Source organism: Ochotona princeps, chromosome 14 (genome assembly GCF_030435755.1).
Source record: "Ochotona princeps isolate mOchPri1 chromosome 14, mOchPri1.hap1, whole genome shotgun sequence".
NCBI lineage: Eukaryota > Metazoa > Chordata > Mammalia > Lagomorpha > Ochotonidae > Ochotona > Ochotona princeps.
Genome location: NC_080845.1, coordinates 63,562,925 through 63,588,001, shown reverse-complemented (window position 1 = coordinate 63,588,001; position 25,077 = coordinate 63,562,925). Strand labels below are relative to the sequence as shown.

Here is a 25,077-nt window from a genome sequence, read left to right as displayed (position 1 = left end):
ACACACCAACCAGCAGAGAAGGAGGACACCTTTCTCCACACATTCATGCCAGCAGGTGTTAGTAAAATTTTGAACGTAGGTCAGTCTCAGTGAAGTTAGGTAGTACCTCAATGTGGTTTTCATTTGTAGCTCCCTGATGGTTAGGGTGCCTGAGCATCTTTTCATATATCTGTTAGCCATTTGAATCCTTTCATTAAAAGAAATAAAAAAGTTCTGTTCATTTCCTTAGTTCAGTTTTAACTTTTTTTTTTTAACTGTCCCTGGGTTTCTGACACTCTTTGTAAATCATGGATGTTAGTCCCCTATCATTTGTGTATTGTGCAAAAAATTTTCTCCCATTCTGTTGGATTTTCTTCACTTTATTGATCATTTCCTTTGCTGTACAGAAGCTTCTTATTTGATGGAGTCCCATTTGTTCATTTTGGCTTTGTTTGCCTGTGCTTGTGGAGTCTTTTCTAAGAAGTCTTGCACTGTTCCTATATCTTGGAGTGTGCCTACTATGTTTTCCTTTAATAGTTTGATGGTTTCTGGGTGTAGATTTAGGTCCTTGATCCATTTAGAGCTGATTTTCGTATAATGTGACTGATGTGGGTCTTGCTTCTTAATTCTGCAAGCTGCTATCCAGTTGTCCCAACAGCATTTGTGGAACAGACCAGGTTTTTTGCCTGGGTTGTTTTCAGTTTTCTTGTCAAAGATTAGTTGACTACACATGTGTGGGCTCCCTTCTAGTGTTTCTATTCTGTTCCATTGATGATCTCTGTTTCTGTACCAGTACCAGACTGTTTTGAGAACCACTTCTCTGTAGTATGTCTTGAGGTCTGGAATTGTGATTCCTCTAGCTTGATTTCTATTTTTCAGGATCGCTTTAGCTATTCGTGTTCTTTTGTGATTCCAGATGAACTTTTGTATCATCTTTTCTATTTCTGAGAAGGATGTTGTTGGGATTTTGATTGGGATCACATTGAATCTGTATATTACTTTTGGTAATATGGTCATTTTGATGATATTGATCCTGCCACTCCAGAAACATGGTAAGTTTCTCCTTCTTTCAATGTCTTCTTTTATTTCCTTTTTAATGTTTTATAGTTTTCATCATAGAGGTCTTGCACCTACTTAGCTTAATTCCCAGGTATTTAAATTCCTCTATGCTATTTCAAAAGTGACTACACTTACAATTTCTTTCTCAGCCATGGAATTACTAGTGTACACTAGTGCCATTGATTTGTGTTTCTTATTTTTGTATCCTGCTACTCTGCCAAAACCTCTTATGAGATCCAGTAATCTCTTGACTGACTCTTTTGGCTCTCTTCTGTAGATAATCATACCATCTGCAAGTAGAGATAACTTCAGTTCTTCATTTCCAATTTAAATTCCTTTAATTTCTTTTTCTTGCTTAATGGCTCTGGCAATGACTTCTAATACTATATTATAGAGTAGTGGTTACAGTGGATGCCCCTATTTAGTTACAGATTTTAATGGGAAGGATTCCAATATTTTCCCATTAGTATGATGGCATTGGGTTTTTTGTAAATTGCTTTGATTGGGTTGTAGGATGTTCCTTCTACGCTTATCTTGCTTAGGATTTTCAGCATGACATGGTGTTGTATTTTATCAGATGCCTTCTCTGCACCTATTGAGATGATCATATATTTTTATTTTTCAATTTGTTAATGTGATGTATCACATTTATTGATTTGCAAATGTTGAACCATCTCTGCATGCCTGAAATGAATCCTACTTGGTCTGGGTGAATAATCTCCCTGATATATTGTTGGATCCTGCTGGCTAGTATTTTGTTGAGGATCTTTGCATCTATGTTCATCAAGGATATTGGTCTATAGTTCTGTTTTTCTGTTGTTTCTCTATCTGGCTTTAGTATTAAGGTGATATTGGCCTCATAGGAAGAGTTTTGGAAGGATTCTCTCCATTTTGTTGTTGAGAAAAGCATGTGAAGAGTTGGGGTAAATTCCTCTTGAACCATTAGGTAGAATGCAAGAGTGAACCCATCTGGTCCAGGACCTTTCTTGGTTGGGAGGGCTTTAATTACTGATTAAATCTCAGTCAATGTTATAGTTCTATTTTGATTGTAAATTGTTCTTGATTCAATGTTGGTGAATTTTATGTTTCAAAAAAATCTATCCATCTCTCCTAGGTCTTCTGATTTGTTTGTATATAGTTGCTTGCAATAATTCCTAATAATTCTCTGTATGTCTGAGGTATCTGCTGTTACATTTCCTTTCTTGTCTCTGATGCTATTGATACGTATTTTCTCTGTCTCGTTTTTTTTAATTAATCGGGCTAGTGGGGGGGGTCTATTTCGTTCATTTTCTCAAAGAAACAGCTCTGTGATTTGTTGATCCTATGTACAGTTCTTTTGGTCTCTTATTTGGTTTATTTGCTCCCTTATTTTGAATATTTTTCCTACTAACTTTTGGGATTGCTTTGCTGTTGTTTTTCTAGTTCCTTCAAATATAAGGTTAGATGATTTGCTATATGCTTTTCTAGTTCCTTAACATAAGCACCGATGAAGAAGAACTTTCCTCCTAACCATTTTGATTGTGTCCTATAAGTTTTGATATGTTGTATTGACACCTTGATTTGTTCCAAATATATGTTTTTTACTTTCCCCTTTAATTTATTCTCTAACCTATTGCTCATTTAGTGACATATTATTCAGTCTGCATGTGTTTGCAAGTCTTCCCAGGTGTTTTGACTTCTTGCTTTCTAGCTTCACTCCATGATGGAGTGAGAAGATGCATGGTATAATTTGATATTTTTAATTGGCTGGGGCTTGTTTTGTCACCTTTAACATGGTTAATTCTGGAGAAGATTCCATGTACTGACAAAAAAGCATGTTCTCCATTTGTAGGTTGCAAGAGTGAACCCATCTGGTCCAGGACCTTTCTTGGTTGGGAGGGCTTTAATTACTGATTCAATCTCAGTCAGTGTTATAGGTCTATTTTGATTGTAAATTGGTCTTGATTCAATGTTGGTGAATTTTATGTTTCATTTGTAGGATGAAAGGTTCAATAGATGTCAACTAAGTCCATTTGCTCTAGAGTTTGGGTGAGTTTTCTTGTTTCTTTGCTGACTTTCTGTCACTTTGATCTATCCATTGATGTTAATTGGGTATTAACGTCTGCACTATTTAGGGAATCTATTTCTCACTTTAAATCCATTAATATTTGTTTCATGTAGCTAGATGCCTTGACATTTGGCACATATACATTTATTATGGTGATCTCTTCTTGCTGAACGAGTCCTTGGATCATTATGCGGTTTACTTCTTCATCTTTTTTGATATTTTCACATCAAAGTCTATATCATGTGCTATGAGAATGGCTACCCCTGCATATTTTTCCTCACCATTTGCTTGGAATTTCTTTTTCAGTCCCTTCACTTTCACTTTGTTCTGATCTTTGTTGGTGTTACTGTTAAGAAGCAGACAGATGGGATTTATTTGTGATCCAGTCATCTAATCTATAGCGTTTGAGTGGTAAGTTTAAGGGAATTACATGCAGAGTTATTAAGGATAGGTGGCAATTTGGTCCTGTCATTTTATCAATGGGTTTTTCTTTGATCAAGTTTTCTGCTAGCCTTTTAGTGGGTTGTTCTCCACATTTGTCTTTGGTTTTGGGAGCTGCTATTTTTTTTTTTTTTTCATGAGAACATCTTTGAGCATCATTTGTAAGGCAGATTTAGAAGAGACAAATTCTTATTGTTTTCCTTTAGGATAGAATAATTTTCATTTTCAAAAACATTATAGAGCTTTGTAGCATATGTTATTCTGGGATGAAAATTTTTCTCTTTTAGAATCTGGAATACTTCACTCCATTCTCTTCTGGCCTGTAGTGTTTCCTCTGAGAGATTAGCTATGAGTTTGATTTTGCTTCCTGTATGTTTCACTCTACTTTTTTCATTATTTTCAGGATTGTTTTGTTTTGTTCAACTGAATAGAGCTGGATTATCATGTGTCATAGTGAAGTTTGCTTTTGATAAACTGTGTTGGGAATTCTGTGCCTCTTCTGGATATTAATTTTCCAATTCTTTCTCCATGTTAGGGAAGTTTTCATTTACTATTTCATTGAACACAGCTTCACTATTCATTCACTATTTCATTGAACGCAGCTTCTAATTCTGCACCTTTTGGAACTTCCATAACTCTTATGTTGGGCCTTTTAATCATATCTTTTAATTTTGGAATTTTTTTTTTTTTTTGCCAGTTCTGACTCCAGCTTTTGTTTGTTGCTTCATTTTGACACAAAATATCTTCCAATTCTAAAATTCTCTCTTCAGCTTCATTCATTTTATTTTGAAGACTCTCCACTGTACTTTTAATTTACCACATTGTGTTCTTATTTGTGATATATTAACTTTTATTTGATTCATTTCCTGTGTGACATGTTCCTTAAATCTCTTGAATGCCTGCTTCACATGCTTCTCATTGTTGATAATAAGCTTGATAACAAGTGTTTTGAATTCTGTGTTTCCCGTTATCTTGAGGTATTCTTCAGTTAACTCTGAGATTGGCAAAGGGTTTTGCTTCTTCTGCTTTTCTTCTTCTTTTGCTCTTGGTCATTGTACTTCTAGTTATCAGATTCTTCTCCTTGGGGAAGATTTCTAAGCTGTGTCACCAACAGGTCTACAGTTCAATTGTACTTATTGCAGTTGGTACACAACTCTTTGCTTGCAGCCACTTGTGCCACTCCCTCCAGCGAGTTCCAGGTCTGGGTTCTTATGTTAAATTTCCACCAAGAACTCCATAGCCCCAACTCCTGGCCCACCATTCTCTACCTGCTGTGACACCATGCTGAGGCTGTAGCATTTTCTGTACAACCTTTCTCCCACTTCTTGTTAGAGCAGTTCCCAGGATTAGGGAGACACAAGGTATCCTATGTAACTAGATTGTTGGTGGTGCTGATCTTGCCAGAAACTGTTTGCTGTTCAGTCTGAGGTCCACACAAATCTATTTTGACCTGTATAATGCCAAAGTTGCTATTATTTTCCCTGTGGGGGCAGCACAATGCACTAAACTCAGTGAGTTCACTCCCGGCTCAGTGCATGCACAGCTCACTATTGTCCCTGCAGTCTTAATGTTTTTCCATATGTACAAAATGGTGCCTGATGTGCCACTACTAGTGTTCTTGATCTGCCGGCTGTCAGTTCTGAGGGCTGTTCAGACATATCTTGTGTGGAAACTGTAGGATGCCACGATGTTTCAGTTCACTGAGCCAAAAATGAGTTCACTCCCAGCTCAGTGCATGTGCAGTCCTGGCCCATAACCTTTGTCTCCCTATACAAAATGGCACTTGACTGGGCTGTAGTGTGCAGATTGGGCTATGAAATCCACTCTATTCCCGCACTCCCCAACTGGGACCTGGCACTCTGTCTCGGATCCTCGTAAAATAAACAGACCAGCAGGGCGGGCACTGCTTTGAGTCCACCTCCTGAGCTTCCAGTGTGTGCCCATTTCCACCTCTTTGCTGGTGGAGTTCGGTCTGCCAGTGCAGTTCAGATCACTGCTCACTGAATGCCACTGAGTCATCAATCATTTCAACACCACACTGTTGTGTCTGCTGCTTTTCAGTGTCTGTCAAGTTTCCAGATGACCCTCTGCTGCCATTCTGTCCTCTCCTTTTTCATTATTTTTAATGGCTGGGTAGTATGCCTTGGAGTAGGTATACCAAAGTTTCTTTATCCACTCCTCTTTGGACGGACATCAGGGTTATTTGCATATCTTTGCTGTTGTAGATTGTGCTGCTGTAAATGTAAGCTTACCGATCCCTTTCTCATATGTAGATTTCATTTCCCTTCTATATGTTCCTAGGTCATTGTACTTCTTGTTGAAATATTCTTCTCCTTAGGGCTGATTTCTGCACTCTCTTACCCACTGGTCTACAGGTTAATGTTATTGATTGTGTTAGGTACCTGGCTCTTTGTTTGTAGTCATTTGTGCCACTCCCTCTAGTGAGGTTCAGGGCTGGGCTTTTGTGCTATGCTTCCACCATAGACTCCCTCCATAGCCCCAGCTTCTGGCTCACCACTATGCACTTGGTATAATCCTGTGCTGTGGCTACATTATTGTCTATACAGCCTTTCCCCCACTTCTAGCTCAAGCAGTGCCCAGGATCAGAGAGACATCTGCTGTTGTAAATAACTGGGTTTTCTGTAGTGCTGATCTTGCCCAAACCTGCTGGCTATTTTATCTGAGGGTTATCTGAGGGCCATCTGTATCTATCTTGGGTGGAATCTGCAAGGTATTATGTCAGTATGATCTTCTCTGGAAAATCAGTGTAATGCGCTGAGTCTGAAATGATTTTTTGCAGTTAACTGCTGTCCCACTAGTCCCACAGCCTTTGTCACTGCACAAAATGATTCCTGACATGGCACCGGTGGATTTCTGGGGGCCACCCAGACCTATTTTGGGTAGAACTTGTGGAATGCCACATTGGAACTGTTTTCTCTGGAGAAGCAGTACAAAACACTGAGCTGGAAGTGAACTTACTCCTACTCTGTTGTATGTGTAGCTCACCGTGGTTTCTCCAGTCCCACAGCCTTTGGTCCTGTGCACAAAATGCACAAAATAGTGCCTGATCACTTCTGGTTCAGTGCATGCAAAGCTCACTGTTCTTCCTCCAGTCCCATAGCCTTTGCCCCACTACACAAAATGACACCCAGTGTAGCACTGGTGGAGTTCTAGATCTGCTGGTTATTAGATCTGGGGGCCACGTGGATCCACTTTGTGTTGAACCTGCAGCATGCAAAGTTGGCACTGTGTTCCTGTGTGATCAGTGCAATCCCCTGAGCTAGAAATAAGCCTATTCTTGGCTGTCTCTCCAGTCCCACAAGTTTTGCCCCACTACACAAAACAGTGCCAGATACAGCACTGGTGTTGTGGGTCTGGATAGTAATATTTACCCTGTGCCTGCATAGCCTATTGGAGTCCACTGCTCCATCTCTGCTTGTGGTTGGGTCAAACAAATTAGTAGAATGAGCATTTCCCTAACTGTTTTCACCTCCTGAGGCCCTGGTGAAGTCCCTCCCACCACACACACACAATTAGTTGTCTCCAGAGCTCCAGCTGCCAGTGGAGCTTGGATTGTCACTTGCCAGCTGCTGCTACTGGGTCATCTGGTCACTGCAACACTGCTCCGCTGTCTCCACCACTCCACTGTGCCTAAAGGTCTCTAGGCACCCCTCCACCATCACCCCTTCCTCCAACCTTTCCTGGAATCTGCTCTCTGTGCTTCACCCTGGCCAATGATTCTTCATCAGCTCAAACCCACCTGCCCCATACACCAACCTCCCGCTTTCCCACTTCCATTGTGTCTGATAATAGGTCAGCTCTACGTCATATTGAGAACCTTGTGTACATGGTGAGTCACTTCACTTGTTGCTTTCAAGACTCTGTATCTTTGGATTATACCAACTTCATTACAAAGTGTCGAGGAAGGTGGATATTGATATTTCACTTGTGATCAGTGCAATTTCTGGCTGTGTAAGGTTCGTGTGTCTTCATCTAATTTAAGGAAACTTCAGATAATTATTTTCTACAATATTGTTTCTACTCATTTTTCTTTGTCCTTTTTTGAGGGCTTTCGTTAGATATGTGTTGGTACACTTGACAGTATTCCAGTTATCCCAGAGATCTGTTAGATTCTGTGCTTGTTTAATCTTTCTTTTGTCTCTCAGATTGGATACTTTTCATTCACTTACCTTTCAGTTTGTTGACACTTTCTTTTCTTTTTTTTTAATCTTTCTTTTTTTAATTAAGAACATTGCATTATGTGGTACATTTTTATATGCACTGTTATCCCCCCCCCCAAACCCTCTACCCATGGTGGATTGCTCCACCTTGTTGCATTTCCATAGTTCAAATTCAGTTGAGATTCTTTCATTGGAGGTATTTACCACACATACAGTCCAGCATCTTATTGTCCTGGTAAGTTCAATAGTTTCTTGGTGAGATCATCTCTGGTCTGAAGGCAGAGCCAGCAGAGTATCATCCCAATCAATTAAAAGCCCCAACATAATATTTACAACCAATTACAACATTATGGCATTAATTGACATGGTATTGATTAACCAATATGTTAATAGTAAAATGCAGGTTCTCAACCACAACCTGTGACTTTTTCCTAGACATTTCCATTTTGGTTTATATTCAACCGTGTTCTATACACCTTAAAATGGCTGTAGATTGCCATTCAGCTGTCTCATGTCTATTTTAGTTTTAGTATTTAGCAGTTTATAGCATTGAAGCATGTTTTCGCTGAACCTGGTTGTTTTTTGGGTAGTCTAACTCTATAACAAGACATATGTCAACAGTTTAGGTGAACAGTTTTAGGAGGGGTGTGCAGAGAAATCTTCAATACCCTAGTGAGGAGTAACTAACCTTTGTGTACCACCAAGTGAGTTATAAGTGCATCCCCGCTGACCATTTTCTGTCTGTTTCTAAGCTTTCCTTGTTGTTCTGTATCTATTCTAGTTTGTTTGTTTTGAGGGGTTTCTGGAGCGATCCTCTGATGGTCATTACGAGAGGGGGTGGGGACCCAAAGTTGGAAACCAGCAAGGACCAGAGAAAGCTCCTCTCCCTAGTCCCAAAGGAAATTTACTATTCTTCTGTTTCTGCGGACCACTCAGGGATCCTGGTTGTCGTTCCAAGGACCTTGGATCCTGCAAGGCAGGACTTGGGCTTCTTCCATCCCATGTGGTAGATCCAAATGGAAGTGGGTGGCCTCAGAGTTCTTGGCCTCTGAAGGCACTCCATTTCCCCGTGGTCTCCTTGACACTTTCTTTTACATGTATTAATCTTGTCTTGAGTTGCTGCACTAAGTTTCCTATTTTAATTATCATACTGTTCACAGACACTCCATAATGTATAACAGGCTCTCCCTAATATATAACAGACACTGCATAATATAGTTTCCATTTTAGTAGATAACACTCTTATAGTCCCTTTAGTTTTCCCTTTTATTTTCTTGACATGATTTCCTTTAGATCTGTGAGCATATTTCAAATAACTGACTTAGAATCTGTCACCAGATCCCCCTTGTCACATGCATATTTCACTTCTTTTCGGTATAATCCTAGGAGGGGTAACCCTATATTTACAGCGGCACAATCTACAATAGCAAAGACATGGAAACAATCCAGATGTGCATCCAAGGAAGAGTGGTTAAAGAAACTGTGGTTCATCTACTGCATGGAATATTATTCTGCTATTAAGAAGAATAAAATTATTCCATTTACAACCAGGTAGCCCCACCTAGAGACCATTATGCTCAGTGAAATGAGTCAATCACAAAAGAACAAATACCATATATTCTCTCTCATATAAGGAAGCCAACATGGAAAGTGTAACTCCAATAGTCCAACCTGTACTGTGTTTTTTCTTAATTTGATTGGTTATTTGCTTTTTTTTTTTTTTTTGGCTGTATCTCATGTGTTTTGATGTTTTTATTTCAGTTTGGTTCCTTCCAAATAATCTCTTTTCTCCAGTCGAATTCATCATGTGCTCATGAATTATGCGATGGCATCATTTTTCCCAAGAGACTTCTGTGCTTCCTTTTTTCACTCATGTGTTGGTTACGCAGTGGCACGTTATTTTTTAAGGTGCTACAATTCGTTTTAGATGTTGTTGTTGTTGATGTGGCTGTCCTAACTCATATTGGTTGTTGACCTCATTTCATGGCCTCTCACTTACGGCAATGTAGAGTGACTGAGTACTAGGGTTTATCATATACAGTGGTGGGGGTACAATAGACCATGCATCCCTGCATCCAGACGAAAGATGGGTTCCCAAGGAAACTGTTGAACATGTGTAGAATCAATAATTGCAAAAACTTGGAAGCAATCGACATGCCCATTAACAGAAGACTGGATAAGAAAGCTATGGTTCATTTACTCCATGGACTACTATTCAGCTATTAAACAAACAAAAAAACAAGCAAGCAAGCAAGCAAACAAACAAACAAACAAAACGAAGTGCAGCTCTTTGTAGCCAAATGGGTTCAACTGGAAACCATTATGCTAAGGGAAATGAGCCAGTCACAAAAGATTAGATAACACATGTTTGCCTAAATTTAACATGAAATGATGTCAATCTGAAAAAACAGTACCTGTAAACTGCAATATTATTTCAACCCCAAACAGCCTGTATCTCATGCAATAAGATATTGTGATGTAACCAACGAACCAACAATCAATGTGAGTCAGACTGCTTATGATCTACATCAAAAAATTGCAAAACCTAATATACTTTTAAAACCCTATGCTAGTTGCAATCATCAGCTGATCGGCATGATGAGCTGTGGCAGGCCCTGTACTTGCTAGTACATAAAGGAATCTGGTCTGGGAACACCTCAAAGTTTCTTTGGGGATACCCCTAATCAGAATGGTGGACTTAGAACTCAAACCAAGAAAAGACGGAAGATAGAACAGGTCAACCACCTCAGCTGTATGTTGACAGCGGAATACTGGACAAATGGAGACTCTATGATGGACTATGTCAATCAGTGGATTCTTCAACAGCCCCATTGTGCCTGGAGTGGCGAGATCGGCATCGATTCATAACTGGTGAACTATCAAAACGCCTTGAGCAAGGATCTCAGAGCATGCCCCACATCCGGGACCTGGGGAGGGTGGGAGCCTGGGTAGGGCTTCTCCCTCAATATTCCCATTACCTCAGATGTATGAAGGAAACAATAGAGAAATAGTGGTCTTACCCATTTTCCTATAGCCCTTGTACCTTTTTTACCCTAATTAACAATGTAAAGATTGCCAAAAATATACTAAAAAAAAAAAAAAACCCATGCTACTCAGAAATGGGACGGGAGAGCAGAGAAATCTTTCATCTCCTTAGAAGGTGTGAGGAAGATGTGAAGTATAACCTATTAGGAACATAACAGGTAACTTATAGACAACAGATTCAAATCAGCATTACACAACAGTAAAACCACAAAGGCATACAGGGGGAATCAAGAGCGATCCTGACAACCTCTTAACAGGAGATCATATGCACAGAGCAGCGGGGGGACCCCATAGTGGAGCAGGGGAACAGGAGGAGGTTTGTATCCCAACCCTGGAGACTCCTGGATCCTCACCAAGGACGATCAGCAGGAGCACCAAGGACTATATCCCAACTGCCAAAGAGACCACAGGGAATTGGAGGGCCTTCGGAGGCTGAGAACTCTGAGGTCATCCACTCCCATTTGGATCTACCACATGGGATGGAAGAAGCCCAAATCCTTCCTCGCAGGATCCAAGGAACAACAGCCAGGAACAACAGCCAGGAATCCTGAGTGGTCCACAGAAACAGAACAGTAAACTTCCTACAGGACTAGGAAGAGGAGCTTTCTCTGGTCCTTGCCGGCTTCCAACTTTGGATCCCCACCCTATATTGCAATGACCATCAGGGTCGCTCCGGATCCCCCCTTCCCAAACACACACACACACACACACACACACACACACACACACAAATTAGAATAAACAGACAGAGAACAACAAGGAAAGCTTAGAACCAGACAGGAAATGGTCAGCATGGACTCACACATACCTTACTAGGTAGGACACAAAGATTAGTTACTCCTCACTAAGGTATTGAAGATTTCTCTGCACACCCCTCTTAAACATGCTCACCTAAACTGTTGACATATGCCTTGTTAGAGTTATAAGCCAGTTTAGACTATCCTAAATTCTGCCACGTTCAGCAAAATTATGCTTCAGCACTATAAACTGCTTAATATTAAAATGAAAATAGACACGAGACAGCTGAATAGTACCCTATAGCCATTTTAAGGTGTATAGAAGCCGGTAGTTTATAAACTAAAATTGAAATGTCAATGAAGTAGTCACAGGGTGTGGTTAAGAACTTGCATTTTTTTTTAACATATTAGTTGCTCAATACCATGTCAATTAATGCCATAATGTTGTAAATTGTTGTTGATGTTATATTGTGACTTTAAATTGATCGGGATGATATTCTGCCAGCTCTGCCTTCAGACCAGAGATAGTCTCCCCAAGAAACCGTTGAATTTATCTGGACAAAAAGATGCTGGACTCTATGCTTGGTATACGCTTGCAATGAAAGAATCTTGACTGAATTTGAAGTTTAATTCAGCAACAAGGTGGAGGAATCCACCATGCGGGGAGGGTTTGGGGAGGGATTGGGGGAATCCCAGAGCCTATGAAACTGTCACATAATGCAATGTAATATATATATATATATATATATATATATATATATATATATATATATAAAATGAAAGTCATTGTAAAAACTATGATTAATTTCTTTGCTTATCAATAAAGTTATACAAACCATGAAAAAAAAAGAATCTGTCACCAATAAGGATGTATGTTTGAGCTTCATCATAAAAAGGTCTGTATTAACATATTATTCCAATTAAAAGAGTCATACTTACTTGCCCCTTCATTCCCAATTTGCTGAAAAACAGACTTTGTGACTGTAATATGGCATTTATAGAAATCATATTCCTCTATCTCTTACCTACTGTGGACACTGAGTGCTCTATTATTTTCATGTTATATTAGTTTTATGGTCATTTTATAATTAGATGGTGATTTTGTTAAACAGCTAGAGTCCGTATGTTTTCAAGATTCTGTCAAGGGTTTTTGTGTTTGTGTTATGGTGTTTTCTCAACATTCAGCTAAGCAGTTGACAACTCTGTTTTAGCTTTCACTTCCTTATTTTTATTTATTTATTTTTTTAGAAAAAATCTTGTGATGAATGAAATGAGAGAGTATATGGCCTTCTCAGGACTTCCCAAGTTTTTACTTATTCATAAGTGGCCTCTGACACGTGCATTGGCATGTAGATCTCAGGAATATTCCACAGTTTTTAGAAGTTCCTGGTGACATTTCATTCTTAAGTTTTGCCTTCAAACATCAAGTGTGTCATTTGCACTGAGGCAGCTGTGACATGAAAATGTTTGCTGATATCTTGGAGAGAAATTTTCATATCGAGTACATTCAATGTGAGATTGAAAAGAATGAATAGTGCCTTTCAGTGAGACACAAGACAAGTAATGACTTTTCAAATGAGTCCTGCAGAGAATTTCATTCTGCTCTAAAGTGCATGCACTACACACAAATGAACATGTTCCCTCTAGTCCTGGGAACATACAGTGTTTCTCACACTACTGATTTGTTGATGAGCCAGATATGGTACTAGTACAAATTAATCCATCATTCATATTTTCTGTTTTAATTATTATTATACTGTTATTACTGAAATTGGTTGCTTTTCTTTATTAAATACTTCTTGGGTTACTGCTGGTTAGTTTGGAGAGCCCCCACAAAAATTCTCTGAGATTTTGCCAATTTACTTTTATTTGTAAAAATATTTATTTATTTGAAAGGTAACTTTACAGAGAAAATGAGAGAGAAAAAATGAGAGAGAGAGAGAGAGATCTTTCATCTGTTGGTTCACTCCCCAAATAGCTACAATAGCCATAGCTATGCCTATCTGCATCTAGGAGCCAGGAACCTCCCCTGGGTCTCCCACATGGGTGCAGGGACCCAAGAAGCTGAGCCATCCGCTGCAGCTGTCCCAGGCCATGAACAGTGAGCTGGATTGGAAGTGTAGCAGCTGGGCCATGAACCAGGATCTATATGGGATACTGGTGCACAGGCAAAAGATTAGCCTAATATGGCCCCCAACTTGCTCTTTTGTATGCAAAATATTTCTACTCCATTTTTTCTTCTTGGTAACTTATCCTTATTTTTTTTAATAACTGCAGAATACAAAATTATTGGCTGACACCCTTTGTGAAGGGTCATCAGGTCAACTAACTGAGTTTGTAATGATATTGCAGGTGCAATAAAAGCAATTAAAAGCAACATAAAAGAAAATCCCTCAGCTTCAGCAGCACAGAATCATATAATAGTGAAGCCATTAAGCATGGAGAGCTGGAGCAGCCTGGCCAGCAGGTAAGAACCTCAGAGAACTTTGATCCCTATGGTATCCTTAGACTCTCTTGCAAATAAAACTCACACCAGAACACTTCTTTTTATCAGCCCCTATACTAACCAATGGAACTGCTCCTCAGCACAATGAGTTCATATCTACTTTCCCCCATATTGTTAAGCTAAGCAAATATAGCTTCTTTCATCATTGATCACATCATCTATACTCATAACAATCAAATGCTATACACCCATTCTCTTATATAACCTTTTAGGTACCACAGAAATATGGCTGGGACTAATTTTAGCTTCTCCTAAATGTGTCTTTTCCATTCCCCTTTACAAATGAATTGGTGAAGAAGTGGTCTTAGTGTTTGCATCTGCAGAACACTATCAATGCATTATTCCCCTCTTTTTTTTTCTCCCTCCAGCTCCTTAATACATTTAAACCCCTATCAAGTCTTTAGATGAAGGATAATTGGTTTACTTGATTTTAAATAATCAATCCAGAAGTTCTGTCATTTTGAACTTTAATGGAAAAAACTGTGTATGTATTGAAAACATTCCAGTTTGGCAGATACAATAAACTAGGAAGATCTGCAGTGATTGAGAATAGTGATTGTGTTTAGGTAAACATTATATTACCAGTAGAGCATAACCATTATGCTGTAACATTATATAATGTATTGCATACTTTGTAGATGCTTTTTTGTAATGCCAGAATGAGATTAAGTATTTAAGGCACTTTGCTGTGCAGCCATTATAGAAGACAATATGAAGCTTCCTAGAACATTGAAAATAACACACACATGATGTAGCAATCTCATTTTTGGGTATTTATCCAAAGGTAGTGAAATCAGAATCTCAAATTTTTCTGTGCTCCTATGTTCCGTAATCAACCTCAGTTTCAGATAAAGATGAGTGGTTAAGAAAATGTCTCACACGCACACAGAGAGACATATACACTCACATGCACACACTGGACTACTATTCATTCTTTTTTTTTTTTAATTTTATTTTAAATTCATTAATTACATTGTATTATGTGACACAGTTTCATAGGTACTGGGATTCTCCCCACCCCTCCCCAAACCCTCCCACCATGGTGGATTCCTCCACCTTGTTGCATAACCACAGTTCAAGTTCAGTTGAGATTCCCCCATTGGACTACTATTCATTCTTTTAAAAGAAGGAAATCCTGCCGTTGCACCAACACAGATGGACCTGGAGGACACTGTACTGAGGTAATCCAGATACAGAAAAACAAATTGCATGATCTCACTCATGTGTGAAAATTCTGAGAGCACTCACAGGATCGGAGAGTAGAATGGTGGCTGACTGAGGTTGTGTGGTGGAAGAAATAGGGTGATGTTATCAAAAGGGTACAAAAAATATATTGTGTAAAATCCTGCTGTCAGTAAACACTGGCTAAATGTTTCTTATTATTGTAATTATCAAGCCTCACGTCCAGGAAAGTATATGAAACTGGGCTGAGTAAATACACATCAGTCCAAGGTACTTGATCTTACTTTTTATATAGCTTAACCCCCTTCAAATATGAAGAATCATGCTTCCAATTCGCTGAAGATTCTGGGTTTACATGTCTGGTTCATGGAGGTTCTCCCATATCTTCCCCACAAAGCATGGCAGATTGGCAAGTGTCTGAGCCACCACTTGGTGCACAAACTTTCTAAGATGGAGGTACTTAGTTTGTGCCCTTCTTTGCCTTTCCAGGGTTTTATGAAACATGGTGAGATAGTTGTGATTGTTTATGGGAGAGGGCTAAGAACTGTATGAGGAAAAAGGCACTAACCAATTTCTGGAACTCTAATTTTTCTTCACTATTTCTAATGACCAAAAACTATACACTAGAATCAGGAGCACATATTATTTTTATTTTGGTTTGCCTTTGAAAATAATTGGAAAATAGGTTTTCATGGGGTGATCTTTGTGTACTAATTAGGCATTGTGTATGGTACTTTTGTGGAACATTAGAAATTGTGTTGCCAACCCTCACACAATAGTTCGGTAAACAAGGTAAATCCAGAAAAGCAGAAAATACAGAGACCAGTTGAAACAGCATTCTTTCAACAGGTACAGAGATAGTTCTGAAAGAAAGTAGGAGAAGGAATAGGTCAGCAAGAACTAGGTAGACTGTGACACGGACAACATGGCACCTTCTCTGGCCAGCCTGAGGGGCAATGTCATGAAAAACACTATTTCAAGTTTCTCAGGAAAACATATTTCTGTTAGCATTAGGCATGTGTATGTCTCTGTATGTTATGCTTATGTTCATGCAAAGTTGTTACAAGAACATCATTCAGATTCAGAAATGGTCCTGAGGCTATGAACCCAGTATATGCAATAGCCTTTATTTTATTTTTTAAATTATTTATTATTTAACTTAATTAATTACATTGTATTATGTGACACAGTTACATAGATACTTGGGTTCTCCCCCCCCCCATACCCTCCCACCATGGTGGATTCCTCCACCTTGTTGCATAACCACAGCTCAAGTTCAGTTGAGATTCCCCCATTGCAAGCGTACACCAAACATAGAGTCCAGCATCTTATTGTCCAGTCAAGTTCAACAGCTTCTTAGGTATACCCTCTCTGGCCTGAAGACAGAGCCAGCAGAATATCATCCCAGTCAATTGAAAGCTCCAACATACCATCAGCAAAAATTTACATCATTATGGAATTAATTGACATAGTAATGAGTAACCAATACGTTAAAAGTAAGTGCAAGTTCCCAGCCACCTTCTGTGACCACCTCATTGACATTTCAATTTTAGTTTATACACAACATATAACATTCAAAACATAACATGTTATACATAAGATCATATCATCTTAAATTAAGGCAAACATGTGGTATTTAACCTTTTGGGATTGGCTCATTTCCCTTAGCATTATGGTTTCCAGTTTGGCCCATTTGGCCACAAAGAACTGCATTTTGTTTTTTTTAATAGCTGAATAGTATTCCATGGAGTAGATGAACCATAGCTTTCTTATCCAATCCTCTGTTGATGGGCATTTTGGTTGCTTCCATATTTTTACAATTACTGATTGTGCTGCTATGAGCATAGGAGTGCATGTTGGTTTCTCATAAAACAATTGTTCTGGATATATTCCTAGGAGTGCTATTGCTGGATCATACGGTATGTTGATTTTGAGTTGTTTGAATATTCTCCATACTGATTTCCATAGAGGCTGTACCAGCCTGCAGCCCCACCAGCAGTGGAGTAGGGATCCCTTTTCCCCGCAACCTCGCCAGCAAGTGTTGTTGGTGCTTTTATTCATGTGGGCCAGTCTTACTGGCGTTAGGTGGTACCTCATTGATGTTTTAATTTGGATTTCCTTTATTGCCAGGGAACTTGAGCATTTTTTCATATGTTTATTTGCCATTTGGGTTTGTTCCTTTGTGAAGTGTTTGCCCATTTCCCGTGCCCATTTCTTGAGTGGCTTGTTTGTTTTGACATTTTGGTTGTTTTGTAGCTCTTTGTATATTCTGGAGATCAGCCCTCTATCACCTATGTCGTGTGCGAAGATCTTCTCCCATTCTGTGGGTTGCCTTTTTACTTTGTTGATTGTTTCTCTTGCTGTACAGAAGCTTCTTAGTTTGATGAGGTCCCAATTGTTTATTTTGGTCTTGATTTCCACTGCATTTGGAGTCTTTTTTAGGAAGTGAGGGCCTACCCCTAAGTGTTCCAGTGTGTTTCCAACATTTTCTTCCAAAAGTTTGAAGGTTTCTGGATGTAGGTTTAGATCTGTTATCCATTTAGATCTGATCTTAGTGTATGGTGAGAGATGTGGATCTATTTTTTTGTTTCTGCAGGCTATTAACCAGTTGTCCCAACAGCATTTATTGAACAGACCTTCCCATTTGCCTGGATTGTCGTTTGTCTTTTTGTCAAAGATTATTTGGCTGTATCTGTGTGGGTTTCCTTCTGGTGTTTCTATTCTGCTCCATTGATCTTCCTCTCTATCTTTGTGCCAGTACCACGCTGTTTTGATAACCACTGCCCTATAGTATGTCCAGAGGTCCGGAACTGTGATTCCCCCTGCTAACTTCCTGTTCTTCAGGATGGTTCTAGCTATCCGTGGTTTTTTGTACTTCCAGATGAACCTTTGGATCATTGTTTCCAGTTCCATGAAGAATGTTTTGGACAATTTGATTGGGATTGCGTTGAATGTATATATTGCTTTTGGCAGTATAGACATTTTAATGATATTGATTTTACCTATCCAGGAGCATGGGATGTTACTCCATCTTTTGAGGTCTTGTTCAATTTCTTTTTTAAGTAGTTTGTAGTTTTCTTCAAATAAGTCTCCTACATTTTTGGTTAGATTTTTTCCCAGATATTTCATACTTTTCTCTGTTATTTTGAATGGTATCTTGCTGGTTAAGTCTTTTTCCATCTTGGGGCTGTTCGCATACACTATGGCTGTTGATTTTTGTTCATTAATTTTGTACCCTGCCACTCTACCAAACTCTCGTACAAGTTCTAGCAGTCTCTGTATTGAGTCTCTTGGCTCTTCTACATAAAGAATCATATCATCTGCATATAGTGAGAGTTTGACTTCTTCGTTTCCCATTTGGATTCCTCTGATTTCTTTTTCTTGTCTTATGGCCTCAGTGAGTACCTCTAGGACTATGTTGAATAGTAGTGGAGAGAGTGGACATCCCTGTCTTGTTCCAGATCTCAGTGGGAAGGGTTCCAGCTTTTCTCCATTCAGTATGATGCTGGCGTTGGGTTTTTCATATATGGCTTTAATTATGTTGTGGATTTTTCCATCTATGCCTACCTTGGTTAGGGTTTTTAGTAGGAAGTGGTGTTGGATTTTGTCGAAAGCTTTTTCTGCATCTATTGATACTATCATGTGATTCTTGTTTTTCAGTTTTTGGATGTGGTGTATCACATTTATGGATTTGCGAATGTTGAACCATCCCTGCATTCCAGGGATGAATCCTACTTGATCTGGATGAACGATCTGTCTGATGTGTTTTTGAATTCTGTTGGCTAGGATTTTGTTGAGAATCTTAGCATCAATGTTCATCAAAGAGATAGGTCTGCAGTTTTCCTTCTCTGTTAGTTCTCTGTCTGGTTTTGGGATTAAGGTAATGTTGGCTTCATAGAATGAGTTTGGAAGGGTTGCCTCTTTTTCTATTGTTTTGAAGAGTTTGTAGAGGATTGGGGTCAGTTCTGTTCGGGATGTTTTGTAGAATTCTGTAGTGAAGCCGTCTGGGCCTGGGCTTTTCTTTGTTGGGAGGTCTTTAATCACTGATTCAATCTCTACTTCAGTTATGGGTTTGTTCAGGTCGTTTGTTGCCTCTGGGCTAAGTTTTGGCAGGTGGTAGAAGTCTAAGAACTTTTCCATTTCTTGGTGATCTTCTGATTTGTTGGAGTACAGATCTTTGTAGTAATTTCTAATTAAGGCCTTAATGGATGCGGTGTCTGTTTTTATGTTGCCTTTTTCATCTTTGATGCTGTTAATTCTTGCCTTCTCTTGTTTTTCCTTTGTCAGTCGGGCCAGTGGGGTGTCTATCTTGTTTATCTTCTCAAAAAACCAGCTTTTTGATTCATTGATTTTGTGTATGTTTTTTTTTTATTTCTATCTGCTTCATTTCCTCCCTTGTTTTGATGATTTCTTGTTTCCTATTGTGTGTGGGGCTCTTCTGCTGTTGTTTTTCCAATTCCTGGAGGTGTGTGTTTAGTTCCTGTATTTGGCGCCTCTCTTGGGCCTTGACATGAGCTCCAATTGCGATGAGTTTACCCCGTAGCACTGCTTTGGCAGTGTCCCACAAATTTTGGAATGTTGTGTCAGAATTTTCATTGGTTTCCATAAATTTTTTGATCTCATCTTTAATTTCTTCTCTGATCCATTGTTCGTTTAATAGCATGCAATAGCCTTTAAAATGCTCCAATCATATTTGTGCTTTCATATGTACTTGTCCACATTGTCCCCTCTCTGGTAGCAAAAGCTTAGCAAGCCGTAGATCACCAAAATTCCCAGGAAATTGTGAAATGAAATTCTCTTCATTGCTTTACTGGCTTTTTACTTTAGCCCAGCTGCAAACACAAAATATTACTGTGATTTTTTTTTTCCCGAATGTGTTTATTTGTCTCATTGTTCATGATATACAGGAGGAAGTGGGCTTCAAGCAGGATTGGTGCAGGCAGTCTGGTCCACCTGTACACACCTCCTCCATCAGTCGTGCATTTAGTTAAAGAATCCCCCAAATTGCTTTAAAAGCCCTAGAAAGGGTCAAACACAGTATAGGAACCCGACCAGATCATTTCTGCAACTGAGGATCAATTCAATTTCACTTCTTAATTCAGTAGCAAGATGTGCTGTTCTTGAATCGACCCACACAACTCCGAAGGACTACTAAAAGCCACACTGCTGATCCTCTCACATGCAGCTACCGTGTTTTGGCGATTTTGCCTTCTACCACTTTAGCTGCAGTCAACCAGGGTTCAAAAATATTCAATGGAAAACTCCAGAAAAAAAAATTCATATGATTTTGAAAAGCCATCTTAATATATTATTGCAGTAGTTCTATTTTGTTGTTATTATTGTTAACCTCTAAGGTAGTATGAGTTTTAAGTTGGACTTTATCATGGATATTTACATACAGCAAACCAACTAACAGTTATGGAAAGACATGATGGCTGATTTTTGTATCCACTTGAATGGATTAATGAATACCTAGTACATGAATAGCAAATCATTACTTTGTGTTTATCCATGAAGGAGACTTCTAGAGAGATTAGCATATGCATTTGGGTGAATCAGGTGAGAAGACCTGGTGCCATAAATTGGCAGGTGCCATAAATTGCTAAGGCATCTGGAGAGAAAATACAAATGAAAAATTGATTTTTCCCTTTAAGAGCTGGAATATGCTTGACGCCCACCTCAGAGGTCAGTTGCTGACCTTTGAACTCCAGGTCTACAACCACAGACCCCTTGCTTGTACTCAGGCCTTTGATCTTGTACTGAGGTTCAAACCCTTGGCTTCTTGGGTTCTTGGTCCTGTGGGCTTGGACCAGGCCACACAATTGTGATCCTGGAGTCACCAGCCTGCAGACGGCCTATGGTGAGCCCTCCCAGATGCCATAATCACATGAACTAAATGTCCTAGTTAATCCTCTTTCCTAATCATATAAACATTCCCATGATTCTGTATCTCTAGAGAACTATACGACAGTAGGATTGAGGGCACATGGTTTCAGAGTGGTGGTCCTTTTTTCTTTCTTTCCTTCTTTCTTTCTGTCTTCCTTCCTTCCTTCCTTTTGAAGATTTATTTATTTTTATTGGAAAAGCAGAACATATTAACAGAGAGAAGGAGAGACAGAGAGAAAGATCTTCCGTCAGCTCGTTCAGTCCCCAGTGGTCACAACAGCCAGAGCTGAGCTGATCCAAAGCCAGGGGCAAGGAACTTCTTCCAAGTCTCCCACACAGGTTCATGGTTCCAAGACTTTGAGCCATCCTCGACTGCTTACCCAGGCCACAAGCAGGGTGCTGGCTTCAGAAGCAGAGCAGCTGGGACATGAATCAGCCCCCATATGGGACCCAGGGGCTTGCAAAGTGAGAATTCAGTTAGAATTCAGCCTTTGAGCCATGTGCTGGGCTTGAGACTGGTGATCTTGAACATATTTTCCATGGCTGTTCTCTGTACACTTTGATAAAGTGCCATCTATAAGTGAATTTTTGTGATAGTTCTTCGATGCAGTTAGCTAACTGCTGATTTAAACGCAGTGCTAATGGATCAGTGACAGACCCTGTCTCCATTTAGTACCATAGTACAGAGGAATTCTGGTGTTTGCTTGGTCTTGTTTACTTGTTTGGCGGGACAAGGATAACTCCAGCTGTTGAACTGACAAGCACATCGTCTTGATCACAGCAATGTAAAGAAAAATGAACAGCTTAGTAGAGACAAACAGGAATTATTGGGGAAAGAGAACACCTATAGCTACTTGTAATTCGTTTTTGGTGTTTCCATAGTATTACTTTTGTATACCAAAAGTAGCATTTTTGCCAAGAGTGGGTACCACTCCATCAAAGATGCCACCAGTGGATTTTCCAGTAAGTACAGAAACTACCATTTCCTATTCTTAGCACTAAACACTACAGAGAGCCTTAAGTTATACAAAAGCTGGGGCCCAATATTTCGTTGCATCCCTGGTGCCTTTTTCTCCCCCATAGAAGAAGCAATGCTGTAAATAGAAGTTCAGTCCTCAGACTAGCAAATAGAAGACTATGTAATAGATCATCATTAAATATATATTTGTTGATGAATGAATCAATAAAAAAAATACTAGCTGTATTCACTTGAGTTCTGTTTTCTTAAATCAGAGAATGTAGCAATATAATGGACAGATGGCGAGTATTTTTCTTGTCAGGGAGACAAAGTTAGTTCTATGGAAGATGTTATGATGAATAAAAATGCATCTCATCCATTCCTGGAAGACCCTTGGCCCAGCTGCTAATTTCCATTCAGGGTCCTGCTACCTTGAATAAGCTGTGGGATGAATTCTGTTCATTTTAACTTTTCTGTGATCAGCTGCTCTCCATCTCTGTTCTACCAAAACTCACTGCTTTGATAATAATTCATTGTCATTAGAGAGTAAAAAGAAAATATACAGGAATGACTCACTCAGATTATGTTGTGACTAACCAGTGCACACTAAATCACACAATCTTTAAAAAACTGGGTCCTTTTTTTTATTATTATTATTATTTTTCTTTTTATTGTATTGTTGTTGACAATCTTTACATAGTCAATTACAGTTAAAGGAAAAAGAAGGAAAAAAAAAAGGTTTAGGGGGATAGGAAAGTGGGTAATACTATTATGTCAATATTGTTTCCATCACGTATCTGAGGTAAAGGGGGATATTGAGGGAGAAGCCCCACCTGGTTTCCCGCCCACCCCAAGTCCCGGATGTGGGGCATGCTCTGATATGTGCTCGAGTGGTGTTAATAGTTCTGCAGTTATGAATCGCTGCCAGTTTCGCTCGATGAGGTCGTCCACTGATTGATATGGTCCATCATAAAGTCTCCGTTTGCCCCATATTTCGCTGCTGACATATAGCTGAGATGAATGATTGATCTGTTCCGTCTTCCGTCTTTTCTTGGTTAGAGTTCTGAGTCCAGCAGTTCGATTGGGGAGATCTCCAAAGAAACTTTGAGGTATTCCCAGACCAGATTCTTGTATGTTCTAGCAAGCACAGGGCCTGGCACAGTCCATCACCCTGATCAGCTGGTGGTTTCAATTGCTGGGTTGGTTCTGTTTTCAGTCCCTACTTCCACTGGAACCAATGGGTGTTGCAGTCCAGCCTGGTTCGGCCCAGCACATACTCGGCCCTTACATCAACCAGTGGGAGCTGCAGCCTCGTCGGGGCGACCCACAATAACCCCACCAGGCCCGCCCCCTACCCTGGTTTGCCAGTATGTGTAGCAGAAGACCAGTCTGTCCCCCATCCCATTTGGCTCTGGTACTTGTCAATGGGTATTAAAGCTTAGTTCTATCTAACCAACTCAACCATCCAGCCCTCCCAGATGTTGTTGAGTGCCTCTCTATCTAGCCATCCCAGCCCCCGTCCTAGTTTTCATGCCCTCCCATGGGAATAGTGACCCAAGAAGGGGGAACCCACTTTTCCCTCCCAGGTCTCTCTGTCCCGGTTTATGCACTCTTTAGGTGGTCCTGAGATTTGACTCGACAGAATTAGTCCCCAGTGCCAGCTTCTGCCAGCTGATGCTGCGGCCCTGATCTAGTCCACATGCAGCGCACAGGTGTTATAGCCTTGCTTGGTCGGGTCTGTCTCTATCCCAGCCAAAACTCTCCAGTGGGAGTAGCTGACTGGTGAGGGGACCAGCCCCTTAATCCCCTTGCCAGCTCTGCCCCTTCCTTCCTGGATCTCACGTGTGCTGGATGGGTGCTGCATTCACATCCAGTACAGGCAGCCACGCCCTGGCATTCCATAATGTGTACTGGTTGTGTCGCAACCAAACCCGGCCCATCCCACACTCTGATCTGGCGATCAGATTTGCCAGTGGTTGACATGAACTGATTCAGCCTGGTCTGCTCCTGACCCATGCCGAATGTATGCCAGTGGGAAACTTTCCATGGCCTATTCTGGGCTGTTTCCTATCATGCTTCTTGCGCTTACCTGCAGGGACTGTGTCCTGCCAGAGGAGTTGCCCAGGCTCCTCCATCAGAACCCCTCCCAATGCCAGATTTTGCGCTTGCCAGGGGGTTCTTGAGCCAACCCTACTCAGTTCACCTCCTGTCCTAGCAGGAACAGTGGTTTTTCCTGGCTGGCTTTCACCCCATTCTGGTTCTTGATGTTGGATGTTTCAGCCCAGCCATGGCTCGTCCATACCCACATACAGCTCACACATGGCTCAGAAGAAGAGTGAGACCCAGCCTAGTCAGTCCCACATCTACCCTCTGGTTCTCCATAACACCAGATGGTGTTGGGATCTGAACCGGCCTGGTGCATCCAATCCCAGCCCACACTAGTGCCTAGGGTGACTACAACTGTTTCCTAGATAGAACACAGCCCCCATTCCAGCACATACACTCCTTGGTGGGAGCCTCATCCCAGTTGTGGTGTCCCCTTACCTCCCAGATTGGGCCTGTTCCTAGCCGTAAATCACACACCTGCCCGTGGTTGTTCTGAGGAGCATTAGCTGCAAGCCTCAAGTTCATTTGGGATTCCCTCATTGCCAGCATTCTGTTTCCTCCATTTTGATTGAAGGGATCCCCAAAGAGACTTTGAGGTGTTCAGAGATCAGGTTACTAGCAAGCACAGTGCTTCACGCCCGCAGCACTGTGGGTTCAGGAGGGAGCCTCCCAGGCAGCAGGTCAATGAACCAAAAGTCAAAAACTCTCTGGCCGGGCGGCCAGCAGGCGAAGCCTGGCGCCAAATGGCGTGCTGGCTGCCCTGGAGCAGCTCCCCACGTGTACGTGGTAGCTACTGTGTGTTCCCAGGCTTGAGGCGAGGCCATCCCAAGGCCCCCCGGCAGGCAGCAAGGTAGCTGCCTGCCGGAAGTTCAAGTCCTTGGGCCCCAGTCCCACCCTTCCTGGCTCCTCCCCCCAGCTCAAGCCACATGGCGAGCAGTAGGGGAGGCCCA

General features: G+C 40.5%; 1 protein-coding gene across 2 annotated transcripts in view; it reads left to right on the top strand.

Moving 5' to 3' along the window:
- KCNU1 (potassium calcium-activated channel subfamily U member 1) overlaps nt 1–25,077 on the top strand; it is a 132,161-nt gene that overhangs the window by 55,103 nt on the left and 51,981 nt on the right. For both annotated transcript variants that reach the window (XM_058672625.1, XM_058672626.1), the window contains exon 19: nt 13,842–13,956. In XM_058672625.1, coding sequence (XP_058528608.1) covers nt 13,842–13,956 — 115 coding nt within the window. The remainder of the gene's footprint in view (nt 1–13,841; nt 13,957–25,077) is intronic.